Raw genomic sequence first — 12,994 nt, 5'->3', positions numbered from 1 at the left:
CTTTCAGCATGCCTGTCTCTCTCCTTCTCTCTCTGTGCTGCCTGCATCGTAACCATGTCATTTTATCAAAAGAACAGCGACTGACCTTCATGAGCTATATTTAATATTCTGCTTTTACGAGGCTACTCGTTTTATTTGCTTACTCAAAGCTCGGTATCAAGTTACTTACTGTCTGAAAAAAACTGCGTATGCTTGGCTGTTGGTCCAGTTTCTTCTGCTTTTTAGGTAACCTCAAATCCTCCATTACTCAACTTTACTTTCTTGGCTCTCACTGAAGAAAGAGTGTGGGGTAACCATGACAACGCAGAAAGTCGCGAGGTGGTTTCAAACTAAATCGCACAAGTGTACAATTAGGAGGGGGGATTCACACACTTAACAAACGGAAATAAATTGAAAATAAAAATAAGACATAACAAGAGACCGATCCATTGACAGGGTTCATAAAAAGAGAACATATATTTTACATTCTATCCTGCTGTATATTGGGGGGGACAGGTTAGTATTTTCTCAACATTGGGGGGGACACGACCCCCCCAAAGAATGCGTGGTTACGCCCCTGCGTGAACCCAATATCGTGTCTCGTCTCGTCTCGTGAGCTGAGTGTATCATCACACCCCTACTTATGAATATTATTTTTTGTTTCTTCAAAGTCTGTTCTGCTAGATGCCACACCGCACCATTAAATACAATCAGATACGATTATATTTGAATGATTATCCATTGAGGCAAATGTTAATAAGAGGTAAACTGGAAACAGTATCATGTAAGAGTGGGTATTATGTTTAATCCCTTGAATAGCATTTTGGTCAACCGTTTCTGATGCGATGAAGCTGTGGTATATATTACTGTAGGTTAATGTTAAATTCATTATTTTACACCGTTAAATATAACTACTCAGGACATAATTTTTACTCTGTTTCATACTTAGAATTTTTACAAATAGTTTTTGGCTGTAGGCCTATTAGTATATAGCAATTCTAACACAATGACAATTGTTAATATCTTAGAAAAATGTGTTAAGACTTCAAGACGTTTTATGTTGTTATTCTTAAATGAAATGAATGTAATGAATAAACAGAAATGTGAGTCGTTACCTATTTTTTAAAAGGGCTTTTATTCTACAAAATTGCTTCTCTCAGGAACACCCCTTTAATGACCTACTGATGAGCTTCATTCATAAGCAGACAGAAATGTGGATATTCAAGCAACAAAGATGCCCATGGTAAAAAACGCATGGACAAAAATCAACATCTGAATAGCTAATTATAATAACATGAATTATAATTAAAACATTATTCAATGGAATCATTAGCAGCAGCAGCATTATGCAACTTCATCGGCAACACAATGCATACACGACTCTCCAACTTGGTAACAAAAAGGGCCTCTTGGAGCTTCCACCAGGGCTGCATCAATAAGGTGCTCAGCCTTCACCTCCCCTCAGCCTACATTCCCTTTCTCACAGAAAGGCAGAACAAAGAAGGTTCACCTCCTTTGGCCACTGCAGCATAAGTCACAGCCTGGCGCCTGAACTTCAGACAGTACAGCTCAAATGAAAATCTCAATGCAGGTTTGATCATCTCTGTCATACTTAATCTGTGTTCACGTCAGACGATGTGAACTTTACAATTGTTCTCCCTACGTGGAGAAAAGAGGATTCCAGTGATTTCTGTCAATTCGGTCGTTGGGGCCAGGGGACCCCTTCAGTAGGCACAGGCATGTCACGGTGACACAGCCTTTGGAAGTCGGGCAGACTCTGTTGACCTGGCAGGAACCAGTAGATCAGCACCAATGTTGTTGATGACCCCTACACACACACACACACACACACGCACGCACGCACACACACACACACACACTCTTCCTGCAGAGGTGAACGGCGGAGCTTCACTTCCTCTTCAGGGGCGCGACCTTGACCTGTCGCCGCGCCCCGGCCGCCCTGGGGTGCAACACGATAGACTCTTCGCCTCTCAGCTTCTGCTTGGCAAAGTTCACAAACACCTGAAACAAAAACACAAGGGTGAACTGAAAAATACGGACCAGACAGAGTGCATACAATGTGCTGGCAGCGATAATTAACAGTTATATCTACAGTTCAGTTAAATATTATTATTATACCATGGTCATTTATTTCTTACACTAAACATTAAAGGTTGAGTGAGGCCTCTCTGGAAGTAGCCCTGTTATGTGACATGGGTTTCATCCTCGCTGTTGTATTAAGGTAAGGTGTGATGAGCTCTGTTACAGTCAAGAACCTACCTGGTCCAGGGTGGTCTGGGACACCGAGTAGTCCTCGATGTGGAGCTGCTCCTTGTTGACCAGCAGCGTCTGGAAGATCCTGGCCAGGGAGGAGCAGCTGACCTGGTACTGCAGCGTGTTGTGGTGCCTCTCCCGCTGCACGCAGCCGGGGAACACGTCCTCCATGAAGTCCTCTGCGGGGTTCAGGTCCGGACTGAGGCCCGGCGCCGCCCCCCGGATCTTCATGGTCACCATGTAGCCGTCACCAAACCTGCCCTCACGTGCACAAACGCGTGCACGCGCACACACACAGAACAGAGACATTATTAAACAACTTCTTCTTTCCAAACAAGTATTTTCATTGTATGAATAATAGGATTTATGTTAACTAAACTTGCATCATGAATCTAACTATTAACCGTTATTTATGTAATTTTATGTTTCATATACTATGCAAATGTACATAGTGCAGGTTTAATACATTTGTGTGCGTTACATTGTGTATTACCCATCAAGCATTTCCTCTTGTTTTGCAATTATGTACGCCTTGAATTAAAACTGTTGAAAACTCATATAAATACAATATTGTACACTAACTGGACACATCAAATTGTGAATGTAATGTTTAACCTGGCCATCTAATGTTTACTCAAGGTGTGTAATGTTTGGGCGAAGCCTTCTTGTGGAGAGGAAGGACTTGATGTGGAGGCTGAGGGCGCGCCAGGAGGACCTACTTGTACTTGAGATGCTGAATAGTGCCCAGACACTTGAAGGACCCATTGACCATGATGGCTAGCCGGGTACACAGGGCCTCACACTCCTCCATACTGGGAAGGGCAGAGGCAACCTGGTTAGCATACACACACACACACACATCCACTCTCACACATACAACCAGACAATCTACACACACACATCCATACCATCGACACCCATACACACGCACATTCATACTCACACGTACAACCATACAATCTACACACACACATCCTCTCTAACACATACAACCAGACAATCTACACACACACATTCATACTCACACATACAACCATACAATCTACACACACACATCCATACCATCGACACCCATACACACGCACATTCATACCCTCTACAAACACATCCACACCATCTACACGCACACACATCATAATACGTCCACCACACACAAACACACATCCATGCCATCTACCCTCACACACTCGTCGAGCGGACGGCTTGCCTGTCGGACGTGAGGACGACGGCGCGCTTGTCCTGAATGACGCTCATGATGGAGTTCCACAGGAAGCGCTTGGAGTGGGGGTCCATGCCTGTGGTCGGCTCATCCTGCCGAGAGGAAGTCGAGAGATCTCTTAGGCTGGAGTATGTCCTTATGGTGTCGTATCATAATGACACGTCCTTACAGCCCACCACGGCAGTCCTTCATGGTCTCTACAGGCCTCACCAGGGCGGGGAAGCCTATCACGTTGTGTACAGGCCTCAGCAGCAGCCTATCACGGTGTGTACAGGCCTCAGCAGCAGCAGCCTATCACGGTGTGTACAGGCCTCACCAGCAGCAGCCTATCACGGTGTGTACAGGCCTCAGCAGCAGCCTATCACGGTGTGTACAGGCCTCAGCAGCAGCCTATCACGGTGTGCACAGGCCTCACCAGCAGCCTATCACGGTGTGCACAGGCCTCACCAGCAGCCTATCACGGTGTGTACAGGCCTCAGCAGCAGCCTATCACGGTGTGTACAGGCCTCAGCAGCAGCCTATCACGGTGTGCACAGGCCTCACCAGCAGCAGCAGGGCAGGGCAGCCTATCATGGCGATGGCGGTGGACAGCTTCCTCCGGTTGCCTCCGCTGTACGTCCCGGCGCTGCGTCCCGCGTACTCCGACAGCCCCAGCTTCCAGATGGCCCACTCTGACACCTGGAGGAGAGATGTAGGATTCAACAATGTTATGTCGAGCTCAGCCTCTGAAAGGACCGGACCTAACGCTAACCCTAATGCTAATGTGAACCACACTGTACATGTGGACATAGAGGCAATAACGTTTATTTTGAACCATTGCAGTAGAGCTGCTTACAATTTTCCAGACAACTGCCGTTTATGCCACTCTGATTAATGCCACTGAATGGTGTCTGCATTCATACTGTGCTTTTCTCACCTCCATGGACACTCCTTTCACTTGACAATGAATTCCTGATGATTACCTATTCATAAACCCATTCACATATGGGCGAGCTTGTCATGCAAGACAATTCAAGGACAGGGGTGGCAGAAAACGATAGCACTCTTGGCCAGGCCCACCCAGCAGGCTACGGGTGGCTACTCAGTGGCTACCATTTAAATCCTGCTGTTGCTACTGCATTCAGGTATAGGTATTTCAATCAGGGACACCTCAACCCCTGGCTAAGCGGAACTGAGGACGAATCAGCAATATCTTGGCTGCTAAGCCCTGCTGCCCTGCTCACCCGGGCGACCTCGTACTCGGGCACTCCACTGAGGCGGGCGTACAGGTTCAGGTGCTCCCTGCCCGTCAGCAGCTCATCAATGGCGTCGAACTGGGGGCAGTAGCCCATGTTCTGGTGCACGTCCAGGATGTTGGTCAGTATACTGCAGTGGAGAAACATACGCAAACAAAAAAAGAACGCGCTTGTATTCCTGCAAAAAATGTAATTTTTGTTTCTAACAAAAAGGCAAAATCTTCAATTCCGGCAACATTCCATCAATTGTCTTAACCCCAGAAACTAATGCTACGTTCTATTTACTTCAGAAGTGTTGGGTCGGACGAGAGTCGGGAAACCAGGAGGACATTTTGGTAACATCTGTTCTAGCCTGGCTAGCCGTACCAGTTAATAAAGACGCATTACTCTGTATTTAGCTGTAGACACATGTATATAATGTAGTCCACAGATAGAAGTTGGACCGTACTGTTTGTAAGCCTTAATGAGGGACAAAGAAGACAGAAAAAAACAGTATATTACTACAGTTGTCACTGCTCTTGATGTACGGAGCAGCCATATTGGATCCTGAGGTCGTTGCGAGGTTCTTCCAACTTTCAGAGCCTGAACTTCGGGGGTGATCCAGTCTAAATGTTCAACCGGCAACTCAGAAATTCAGACTTCCCAATTCAAATGGAAAAAAGTGTTGTATTTTGCTCATTATTTTAAAGAAAGGTCTTTCCCACACAGGCCCACCAAAACAAGCGGGCACAGAGGATGGAAAACCAGGAGCGGAGCAGAGCGGAGCTGGACTCACCTGTGGCCTCTGACCGAGGCCTCGCCCCAGCTCACGTCGATGTCACCCGTCAACATCTTGAAGGTGGTGGTCTTCCCCGCACCGTTCACCCCCAGAAGACCGAAACACTGCAAGCACAATGGGGCATGAGAACGAGGGAGACAGAGGGAGAGAGACACACAGAGACAGAGTGAGTGAAAAGGAGAGAGAAAGCAGAAGCGAAAGATTGAGAGAGAAATAATTAGAGAGATAGAGACATAGAGAGAAAAAAAGAAAGAGTGAGAGAGAAAAGAAAGAGAGATAGAGAGATAGAGAAAAGGGAGAGATAGAGAGATAATTTTTTGCTTCGCTAGGTTTTGGCCTGACATCGCCAGACCAGTTTGTGAATGCCTCCTACTCTGTACGCACTCCTCAGTTCATTTTCGGTCTCCATATTATCCTCAAATGCAGACCAGAATGCCTCTGGGCACAATGGAGAAGGAATCAGAGCACTGAATAGTCATTCTACTTCAACCAAACACATCTTTCATGCTTTGAGTGCAGTTGTTTGTTCTTCCGTGAGAGAAAATATGTCATCCAGTTTGCTTAATACTGTTGTGAAAGTGGATTCAACTGATCTTGCTTGTTTACAAGAAGCCTCTACGGTGCATCCGTAGAGCACCCCTCTGTACAGTCACCACTTCCGTTTTGTATCGTTTCCATGGTAAAGAGATTGTACATCCTTATAGATAGAAAATGTACACAACTTGAAAAAAAACATGTGAGAACAATGCCACCTTGAGGAAGGCTGCAAAGAGTTTCTTTCGGATCCAAGTATGAAACGTACCTCTCCAGGTGACACGCCTAAGCAGATCCTGTCCACAGCGGGAGTGGTACTGCCCTTGTACGTCTACGACACACAACGTTTTCACAGATCATTAGCATCTCAGAGAATGAGCCAAACAAAACATGTGTTCCTTCCTATCTATCAACCATGCCTCAATGAGTATGGAGCCATGCAATACAGCACTCATTTGTTGCTGGCGGCAGTAGCTCAGGAGGTAGGGCGGGTTGACTTGTAACCGGAAGGTCGCTAGTTCGATCCCTGGCTCCTCCTAGCTGAGTGTCGAGGTGTCCCTGAGCAAGACGCCTAACCCTGACTGCTCCTGACGAGCTGGCTGTCGCCCTGCGTGGTTGACTCTTTTTTTTTTTTTTTTTTTTAGTTTATGCCGTCGGTGTGTGAATGTGTGAATGAATGGTCGTAAGTTGCTTTGGATAAAAGCGCAGCAAAATCCCCTGAATGTAAATGTGTAGAGATTGTTAAGGTTGCATTGAATGCAATGGTTTCTTATATTTTCTATGGTCTCTTTGTGTGCCCATTCTCTGCAATGCAGAAGGTAGCAGGATGAACAGAAAACAGTTCAACCTTGGAGAGGTCTTTGATGCACAAGATATCGCTGGTGTTTCCTCCTTTGTAGATACGCTCTCTCTCCTGATCCACATCCATATCCTCCGCCAGCATCGGAGGCTGGACGGAGTCTGGGATCCTGGAACGGATTTGGAATAAGATTAGATTCAATAAATTCAACCAGTCAGCAATAGCTCCCATCAGACACAAACATGAAATGCATTAGGATACATGATTGACTCGTGGCACCCCATTACAAATTGGCGGTCACAAGAGTGGAACAAGGAATATCTCTTCTAACCAATCAGTGATGTCACAGCAAAGCCACGCACCACTAATTTCAGCTTCAGGCCAAACAGAGTCCTTCTGTCCCCTGCTATTTAATTAGTTAACTAATCAATGTCCCCATCAGGTTCGGCAAAGTCGTGAGACCTCAATGATGTCATTGAGAAATAGTGTTATATGCAATCACTTGACATCACATGGATGAATCGTAGGAGGGCCAATGAGACAAAGATTGAAAAAGGTAAGCATGAGAACATGAGGGCTGGCACCAGTGGTTGAGGAAGAAGCGGTACTGGATGAGGATGGTCAGGGTGAAGTAGATAAAGCCTTCTGCCGCCATGCAGGCCAGGTTTTTCCCCAGGTAGTTCCAGCTGTACGGGTCTGGAGTGTACTCCTCGCCTGGCAACACACACCAACTCATATCACAACAACAACCCCCATGGAACCCTGGCAACACAGTTTGCCGTGGCTGAAAATGTGGAGATTAGTGTGGAGCAAGATTTAGCCCATTAAAGACGCTATCTGGTGCAAGTGTGTGGGCCCTATCTTGCATCCAGCGCAATTGACTTTCTACAAAGACGCATGTGTCGTTGCTAGTTTGCAACTTGCAATCTTGCGCCCCAAGAGGCAGTTCAGAGTAATAAGTTGTACTTTTAAATCAATGCATCTGCAAACACTGTACAGCAAACACATATATTCTTAACACAGACATTGTGCACAAGCCCATAACTTTTAGGATTGATGAGTATTTGATCGTGAGAAAACATTGTTTTACCGCGATTGAGCCATTTGAAGTTTAAAATTCATGTTGTCATGCATCTGTCTCATCGGAGACTGCAAATGCGCTGTCAAATTATCAACTCGTCAGATGCAAATGCACTCATGGCTGTTAAAGGGGATGGGAGATGGCACTCTCATTGGTTTATTGCACGTTACGCCGAAACCACACCTACTACCAGGGCCGTTGCTACAATTCCTGGGCCCCTAGACAAGATTTACTGATGACCGGGGAGAACAATTGTTGACGGGGGGGGGGGGGGGGGGGGGGTACTACTATGGTAGTACTATGGGCTGGTGATAAGATAATAATTTATATATTTTATTTTTTTTGTGGGCCCCCTGAATCGTCATCACCTTTCGACGGCCCTGCCTACTACCATTAGGTTACTTCAGGCCAACCCTTTTTAGATTTGCGTCGGGCGCAAGAGTTATTTATCCGCCAGTATAATGGCAACATCGACATAGAACCGCCAACAAAGCTCCTTGCGTTTGGCGCTTCTCACTTGCATTTTGTATTTTTAGACTTTTCGATTTTAAGACTTTTCAAAGAAAGTGTCATTTTATGGCCTTTCTAAGTAATTGTTGCAGTGTACAACCTATTATTTACAGTACGCCCAGCCTCTAGATAACATTGGAATGCTCAAAAGGCTCACCGAAGTGGTTGTAGACCTCAGCCACAGCCTGGTTCATGGCCATGTCTATCAAGCCCCGGCCCAGGCAGTAGTGGGGGAAGGCAAGCAGCAAGCTCTTAAGCAGCTGGTTACACTTGTACAGGCCCTATATACACACATTCGCAAACACAGACACACACACAGTGTTAATTAATAATAATAATAATAATAATAATAATAATAATAACAATTATTAATATTATATGAAATAAAACAAACTAAAAAGCATATATTTAAATCAAATAAGTGGTTGTTTTCTCTTAAGTTTTGGCGATTAAAATTATTGTTTTAGTGACAATCTACAAGCCCCTCCCCCTTATTAAGATCTCAAGGCCCCTCCCCCTTATGAAGATCTCTAGACCCCTCCCTCTTATGAAGATCTCTAGACCCCTCCCTCTAATGAAGATATACAGGCCCCTCCCAGTAATACAGATGTGCTGTACCGTGGTGCTTGGGAACAGGTCCAGGATGAAGGTGATGGTGCTGCTGTTGAGGCCGATGAAGAGGTTGATGCAGGAGAGAGAGACATAGGCTGTGCTTGGAACACTGAACATGTAGGACATGGGGTACATCATGGGTGTCACGGACCACCTAGGGACGCATAGATCACACAGGGACAGACACAAACACACATACACAGGCACGAGCACACAATGCATATATGAAGCAAAAAAAAAAAAAAAAATGAATGAAGATATGGTTATGCTATACGCTACATGAGTGTGTGAGTGAGCCATGTGATGTGTTATACAACATGTGTTCATGTGCACACACCTTCAAATCATACCAATCACGTTTTTAATTACAAAAGAGTTAATGGCCAGCTGTAGTTTGACTTTGAGGAGAGTGAGCGACGTGAGCTCTCACCCGTAGAGCATGAGCAGAGCCACGAGGGGCTGAACGTTGGTGGGGGACGTGTAGCACTTCTTGTTGAAGTACATGAAGACCCCGACCACCATGGCGGCGGACACAGAATAGGTGACCTGGCGAGAGAACCCACGTTGCAGTTGCTCACAAAAACAACATTGTGGTGGTGGTAGTTGTGGTTGTTGAAGTTATAATTTAGTTATTATCATATTCATTTCCCAACAGTGTGCTTTAATGAACCGTGCATGATTTGTTGATTATATTCCGAATGTGTTTCTAGAGGGCCTCCCTATAAGCCTCCATCTAATAACCCCAGGGTTATTAGATGAATACTTAACAAGGCATTTAGTGTTCTCCGATCCTCCCACCATCTCATGGCTCCATTTCTAACTTAACTTATCTTCATTTCTAAAGCAAACACAGCCTTTTATTGGTTAAGTGGTCATAAGTTAATATTTATGCATTTATGAATTGAAGAGAAAAATGTGTAATGACGGAAATCATGCAACAGTTACGCTCAATGCATTTTCCAATGTTGCAATATTCAAGTTACCATGTCCCACAGGTAGTTGGCCAGCCAGTACACCAGGGGGCTGACCCCGCTGACGAACTGCAGGTGCTTGGCCTGAGTTGCACGCTCCCGGATGAGGTAGAGGAGGAAGCTGGCTGGGATGAAGGACATGGAGAAGATGACGCAGACCGCCACCGCCGCGTCCACCGCTGTGCTCAGCCTGGCCAGGAGAGAGGAGGGGAGTATGAACACAACAAAACACATCTCCATCATGGCTGCCACATACTTCAGCTGGACGTCTGGTACCAACATCGCTAAGAGCAAGCAAAAGTCGATCATCAAAGTGACAACTCTCACTTCTCTCTCACCTGTTATAGAGTTCACCTCCTAGACTCTGCATAGCCACCCAGTCCCCCTATTGATTGTATCTTGTACGTCCTGGCACTTAATGTACGCACTTATTGTATGTGGTACTTAGTTATAGGACTTAGTTGTGTAGCATCCTATCCTAGCTATCTTTGTTGTATACGGTGATGGGTTAACTTTGCACTTGGTTCTATGAACATCCTTACTGTACCGACCACGGTAAATTGTTTCACCTTCTTCTGACAAATGTACTTATTGTAAGTCATTTCGGATAAAAGTGTCTGCTAAATGCCCTAAATGGAAATGGAAATGGTTGCTTGTGATTCTTTCTAAGTATTCAGTGTGTTGGCAGTGCACTATTGTCCTCATGTGTGCCGAGAGGGACCGAAAAATTAAGTGGACAAATCAATATGTGTACCTTGTTCACGAGGACAAGACAATCATGGAAAAATGGCAGAAAATGTCTGTGTAAATGTTGGATAACTTCAAAACTAGACTTTTACATTTCTACCCTCCAACAGAGATGAGCGACTCCGTCCCCATCGGATATGAACGTATTGGACTCCTCCCATTTATCAGCTGAGTCTGTTTGCCAATAGACTTGTGGCCTCCCACTCACTCCTCACCTCAGCGCATTACAGTGCCCCTGATGAGCATTGCGTCAACTCCTTCGGCTGGGAAACACTGCCATGGTAACTATAGTATATTACTACTATATACTGTAAACTAAAAAAAAAACGACTCTTTCCGTAATCGATGCAAATCATAAATTACAGCAAGAGATTGTGTCTCATTTCCAGGCTGTGAAGTAATTACTATAGTAGAATTATAAATTATATACTAATTACTATAGTAGAATTATAAAAGATAAACGAATTACAATAGTATTGGTCGATGCACAGCATGGACTACTACTATAGTAAAAAGAGCCCTGGAGTGTGGGGGCGCCTCACTCACACGGTGACCTCGGTGAGCTGCTGCCGGGTCAGGTTCAGCGGGTGGTTGACGGCCGTGACCCCATACTGATCCAGGGGGGCGGCGCGGGGCAGCGCCGACCGCAGGATGGCGTTGTTGGCCACGTTCATGAAGGAGACCATGGCGTGCCAGCCCTTGTTGTTGTACCACACCTTCAAATGGGGTCAGAAATATAGATTCAGGTTTTTGTAACATGTATATGACTTCATAGATTGGATTTGTGTTTTCACTTAGGGTTGTGAGTTTGAAGTCTTTCTAGTTTAAATACTGGGCTCTTGTACATGTATTAAGGGATCGAGGTGAAGCGATATGGGTTAGAGAGTACACAGTTTTCGACCACATAGGCACGTATAGCATTTGGCTACATATATGCAGTATGTGAGATGCCACAATCAGGCCATCTCATTCATGTTTACATAATTTTTAAAAATTTTAAAATGGAAAACTCGCAGAGACGTCAAAACCCTTGCCCTGAAGTGGCTTATCATGAATTTAAAATGTTACACTTAGAAGCCATGAAAAAATAGAGACTACAAAGACAGTATAAGTAATGGTGTGATTTCAAGCCTAAACTTACGCGACACATAAAGATAGGCTAATTCATACCAAAGTTTATTCATATCGGACACATTATTCCTCAGAGTTTTGTCGATATTTGAAGCAGTGTCAGACAATTTTATCCGATGTGTGTTGAAAATGTGTCCAGGTTTCGGATCATCATGTAGCTGCATTAAATATCCTAGTCCTTCTGGGCCTGAAACTAACAACTGCAAGTGGCAGAGCTTCACCTAGTTCCCTGTTTTGTCATTGAGATATTGTACTGAAGAGAACCCATTGGTGCTGGCCCAGTTTGGGTGATTTACACGCTAATAAGAGATGACGGAAATACAAAGCAAAAGAACGAGAAAGATCAGTCAGCCCAGATTTGAGCTCATGCGCCATCAGACTCATCAGACTCTGTAGACTGCATCCAAAGTCTGTTCTAATAAATCGAGAGAAATTAAATGCTGGCCTCACCTTGACATTGTTCTTGGTCTCCATGTACCTGAGGAAGATTCCTATGTCCTTCAGAGTTTGTCTGCAGGATTCACCCTGGAAGCAAGGGGGGGGGGGGGGGGGTACCATGTGATAGAAGAGTGTGATGGTGAAGAAAAACACTTAACATGGTATACAGTATTGACACACACATGCACACAAACACACACACACACACACACACACACACACACACACACACACACACACACACACACACACACACACACACACACACACACACACACACACACACACACACACACACACACACACACACAACATACCCCGGTAACATTCAGTAGAAGCCCCACTTGTGCTGCTACATCCTGTATTGTCTTGGGTTCCACCTCAAGAACAGGAAGCTGTCCTCCAACCGATATGCCTCCATACCTGCCCGCAGGAAACACCAGTCAACCCACAGGAAACACATGCTCAGCCCACAGGAAACACACGCTCACCCCACAGGAAACAGGAAACACATGCTCAGCCCAAAAGGCACGATCAGCCCACAGGAAACAGGACACACATGCTCAGCCCACATGAAAAGCATGCTCAGCCCACAGGAAACCCCTTTCAGCCCACAGGAAAAAAACGCTCAGCCCACAGGAAACAGGAAACACACACTCAGCCCACAGGAAACAGGAAACAAATGC

The 12,994-nt window shown here is 45.3% G+C and overlaps 1 protein-coding gene across 1 annotated transcript in view; it reads right to left on the bottom strand.

The window, feature by feature from the left end:
• Positions 1–1,090: 1,090 nt before the first annotated feature.
• The window catches only part of LOC132452708 (retinal-specific phospholipid-transporting ATPase ABCA4-like), a 58,818-nt gene continuing 46,914 nt past the window's right edge, over positions 1,091–12,994 (bottom strand). Inside the window, exons 34-50 of the mRNA XM_060045450.1 lie at positions 12,626–12,731; positions 12,321–12,395; positions 11,286–11,455; positions 10,005–10,182; positions 9,452–9,567; positions 9,028–9,175; positions 8,567–8,690; positions 7,403–7,532; positions 6,867–6,987; positions 6,288–6,350; positions 5,483–5,589; positions 4,696–4,837; positions 4,016–4,150; positions 3,461–3,564; positions 2,973–3,065; positions 2,260–2,509; positions 1,091–2,001 (exon numbers count right to left, since the gene is read on the bottom strand). Coding sequence (XP_059901433.1) covers positions 1,888–2,001; positions 2,260–2,509; positions 2,973–3,065; positions 3,461–3,564; positions 4,016–4,150; positions 4,696–4,837; positions 5,483–5,589; positions 6,288–6,350; positions 6,867–6,987; positions 7,403–7,532; positions 8,567–8,690; positions 9,028–9,175; positions 9,452–9,567; positions 10,005–10,182; positions 11,286–11,455; positions 12,321–12,395; positions 12,626–12,731 — 2,176 coding nt within the window. The 3' untranslated portion in view covers positions 1,091–1,887. The remainder of the gene's footprint in view (positions 2,002–2,259; positions 2,510–2,972; positions 3,066–3,460; positions 3,565–4,015; positions 4,151–4,695; positions 4,838–5,482; positions 5,590–6,287; positions 6,351–6,866; positions 6,988–7,402; positions 7,533–8,566; positions 8,691–9,027; positions 9,176–9,451; positions 9,568–10,004; positions 10,183–11,285; positions 11,456–12,320; positions 12,396–12,625; positions 12,732–12,994) is intronic.

The sequence above is a fragment of the Gadus macrocephalus genome, chromosome 23, assembly GCF_031168955.1.
Source record: "Gadus macrocephalus chromosome 23, ASM3116895v1".
NCBI lineage: Eukaryota > Metazoa > Chordata > Actinopteri > Gadiformes > Gadidae > Gadus > Gadus macrocephalus.
This window is presented reverse-complemented; position numbering and strand designations above follow the sequence as displayed.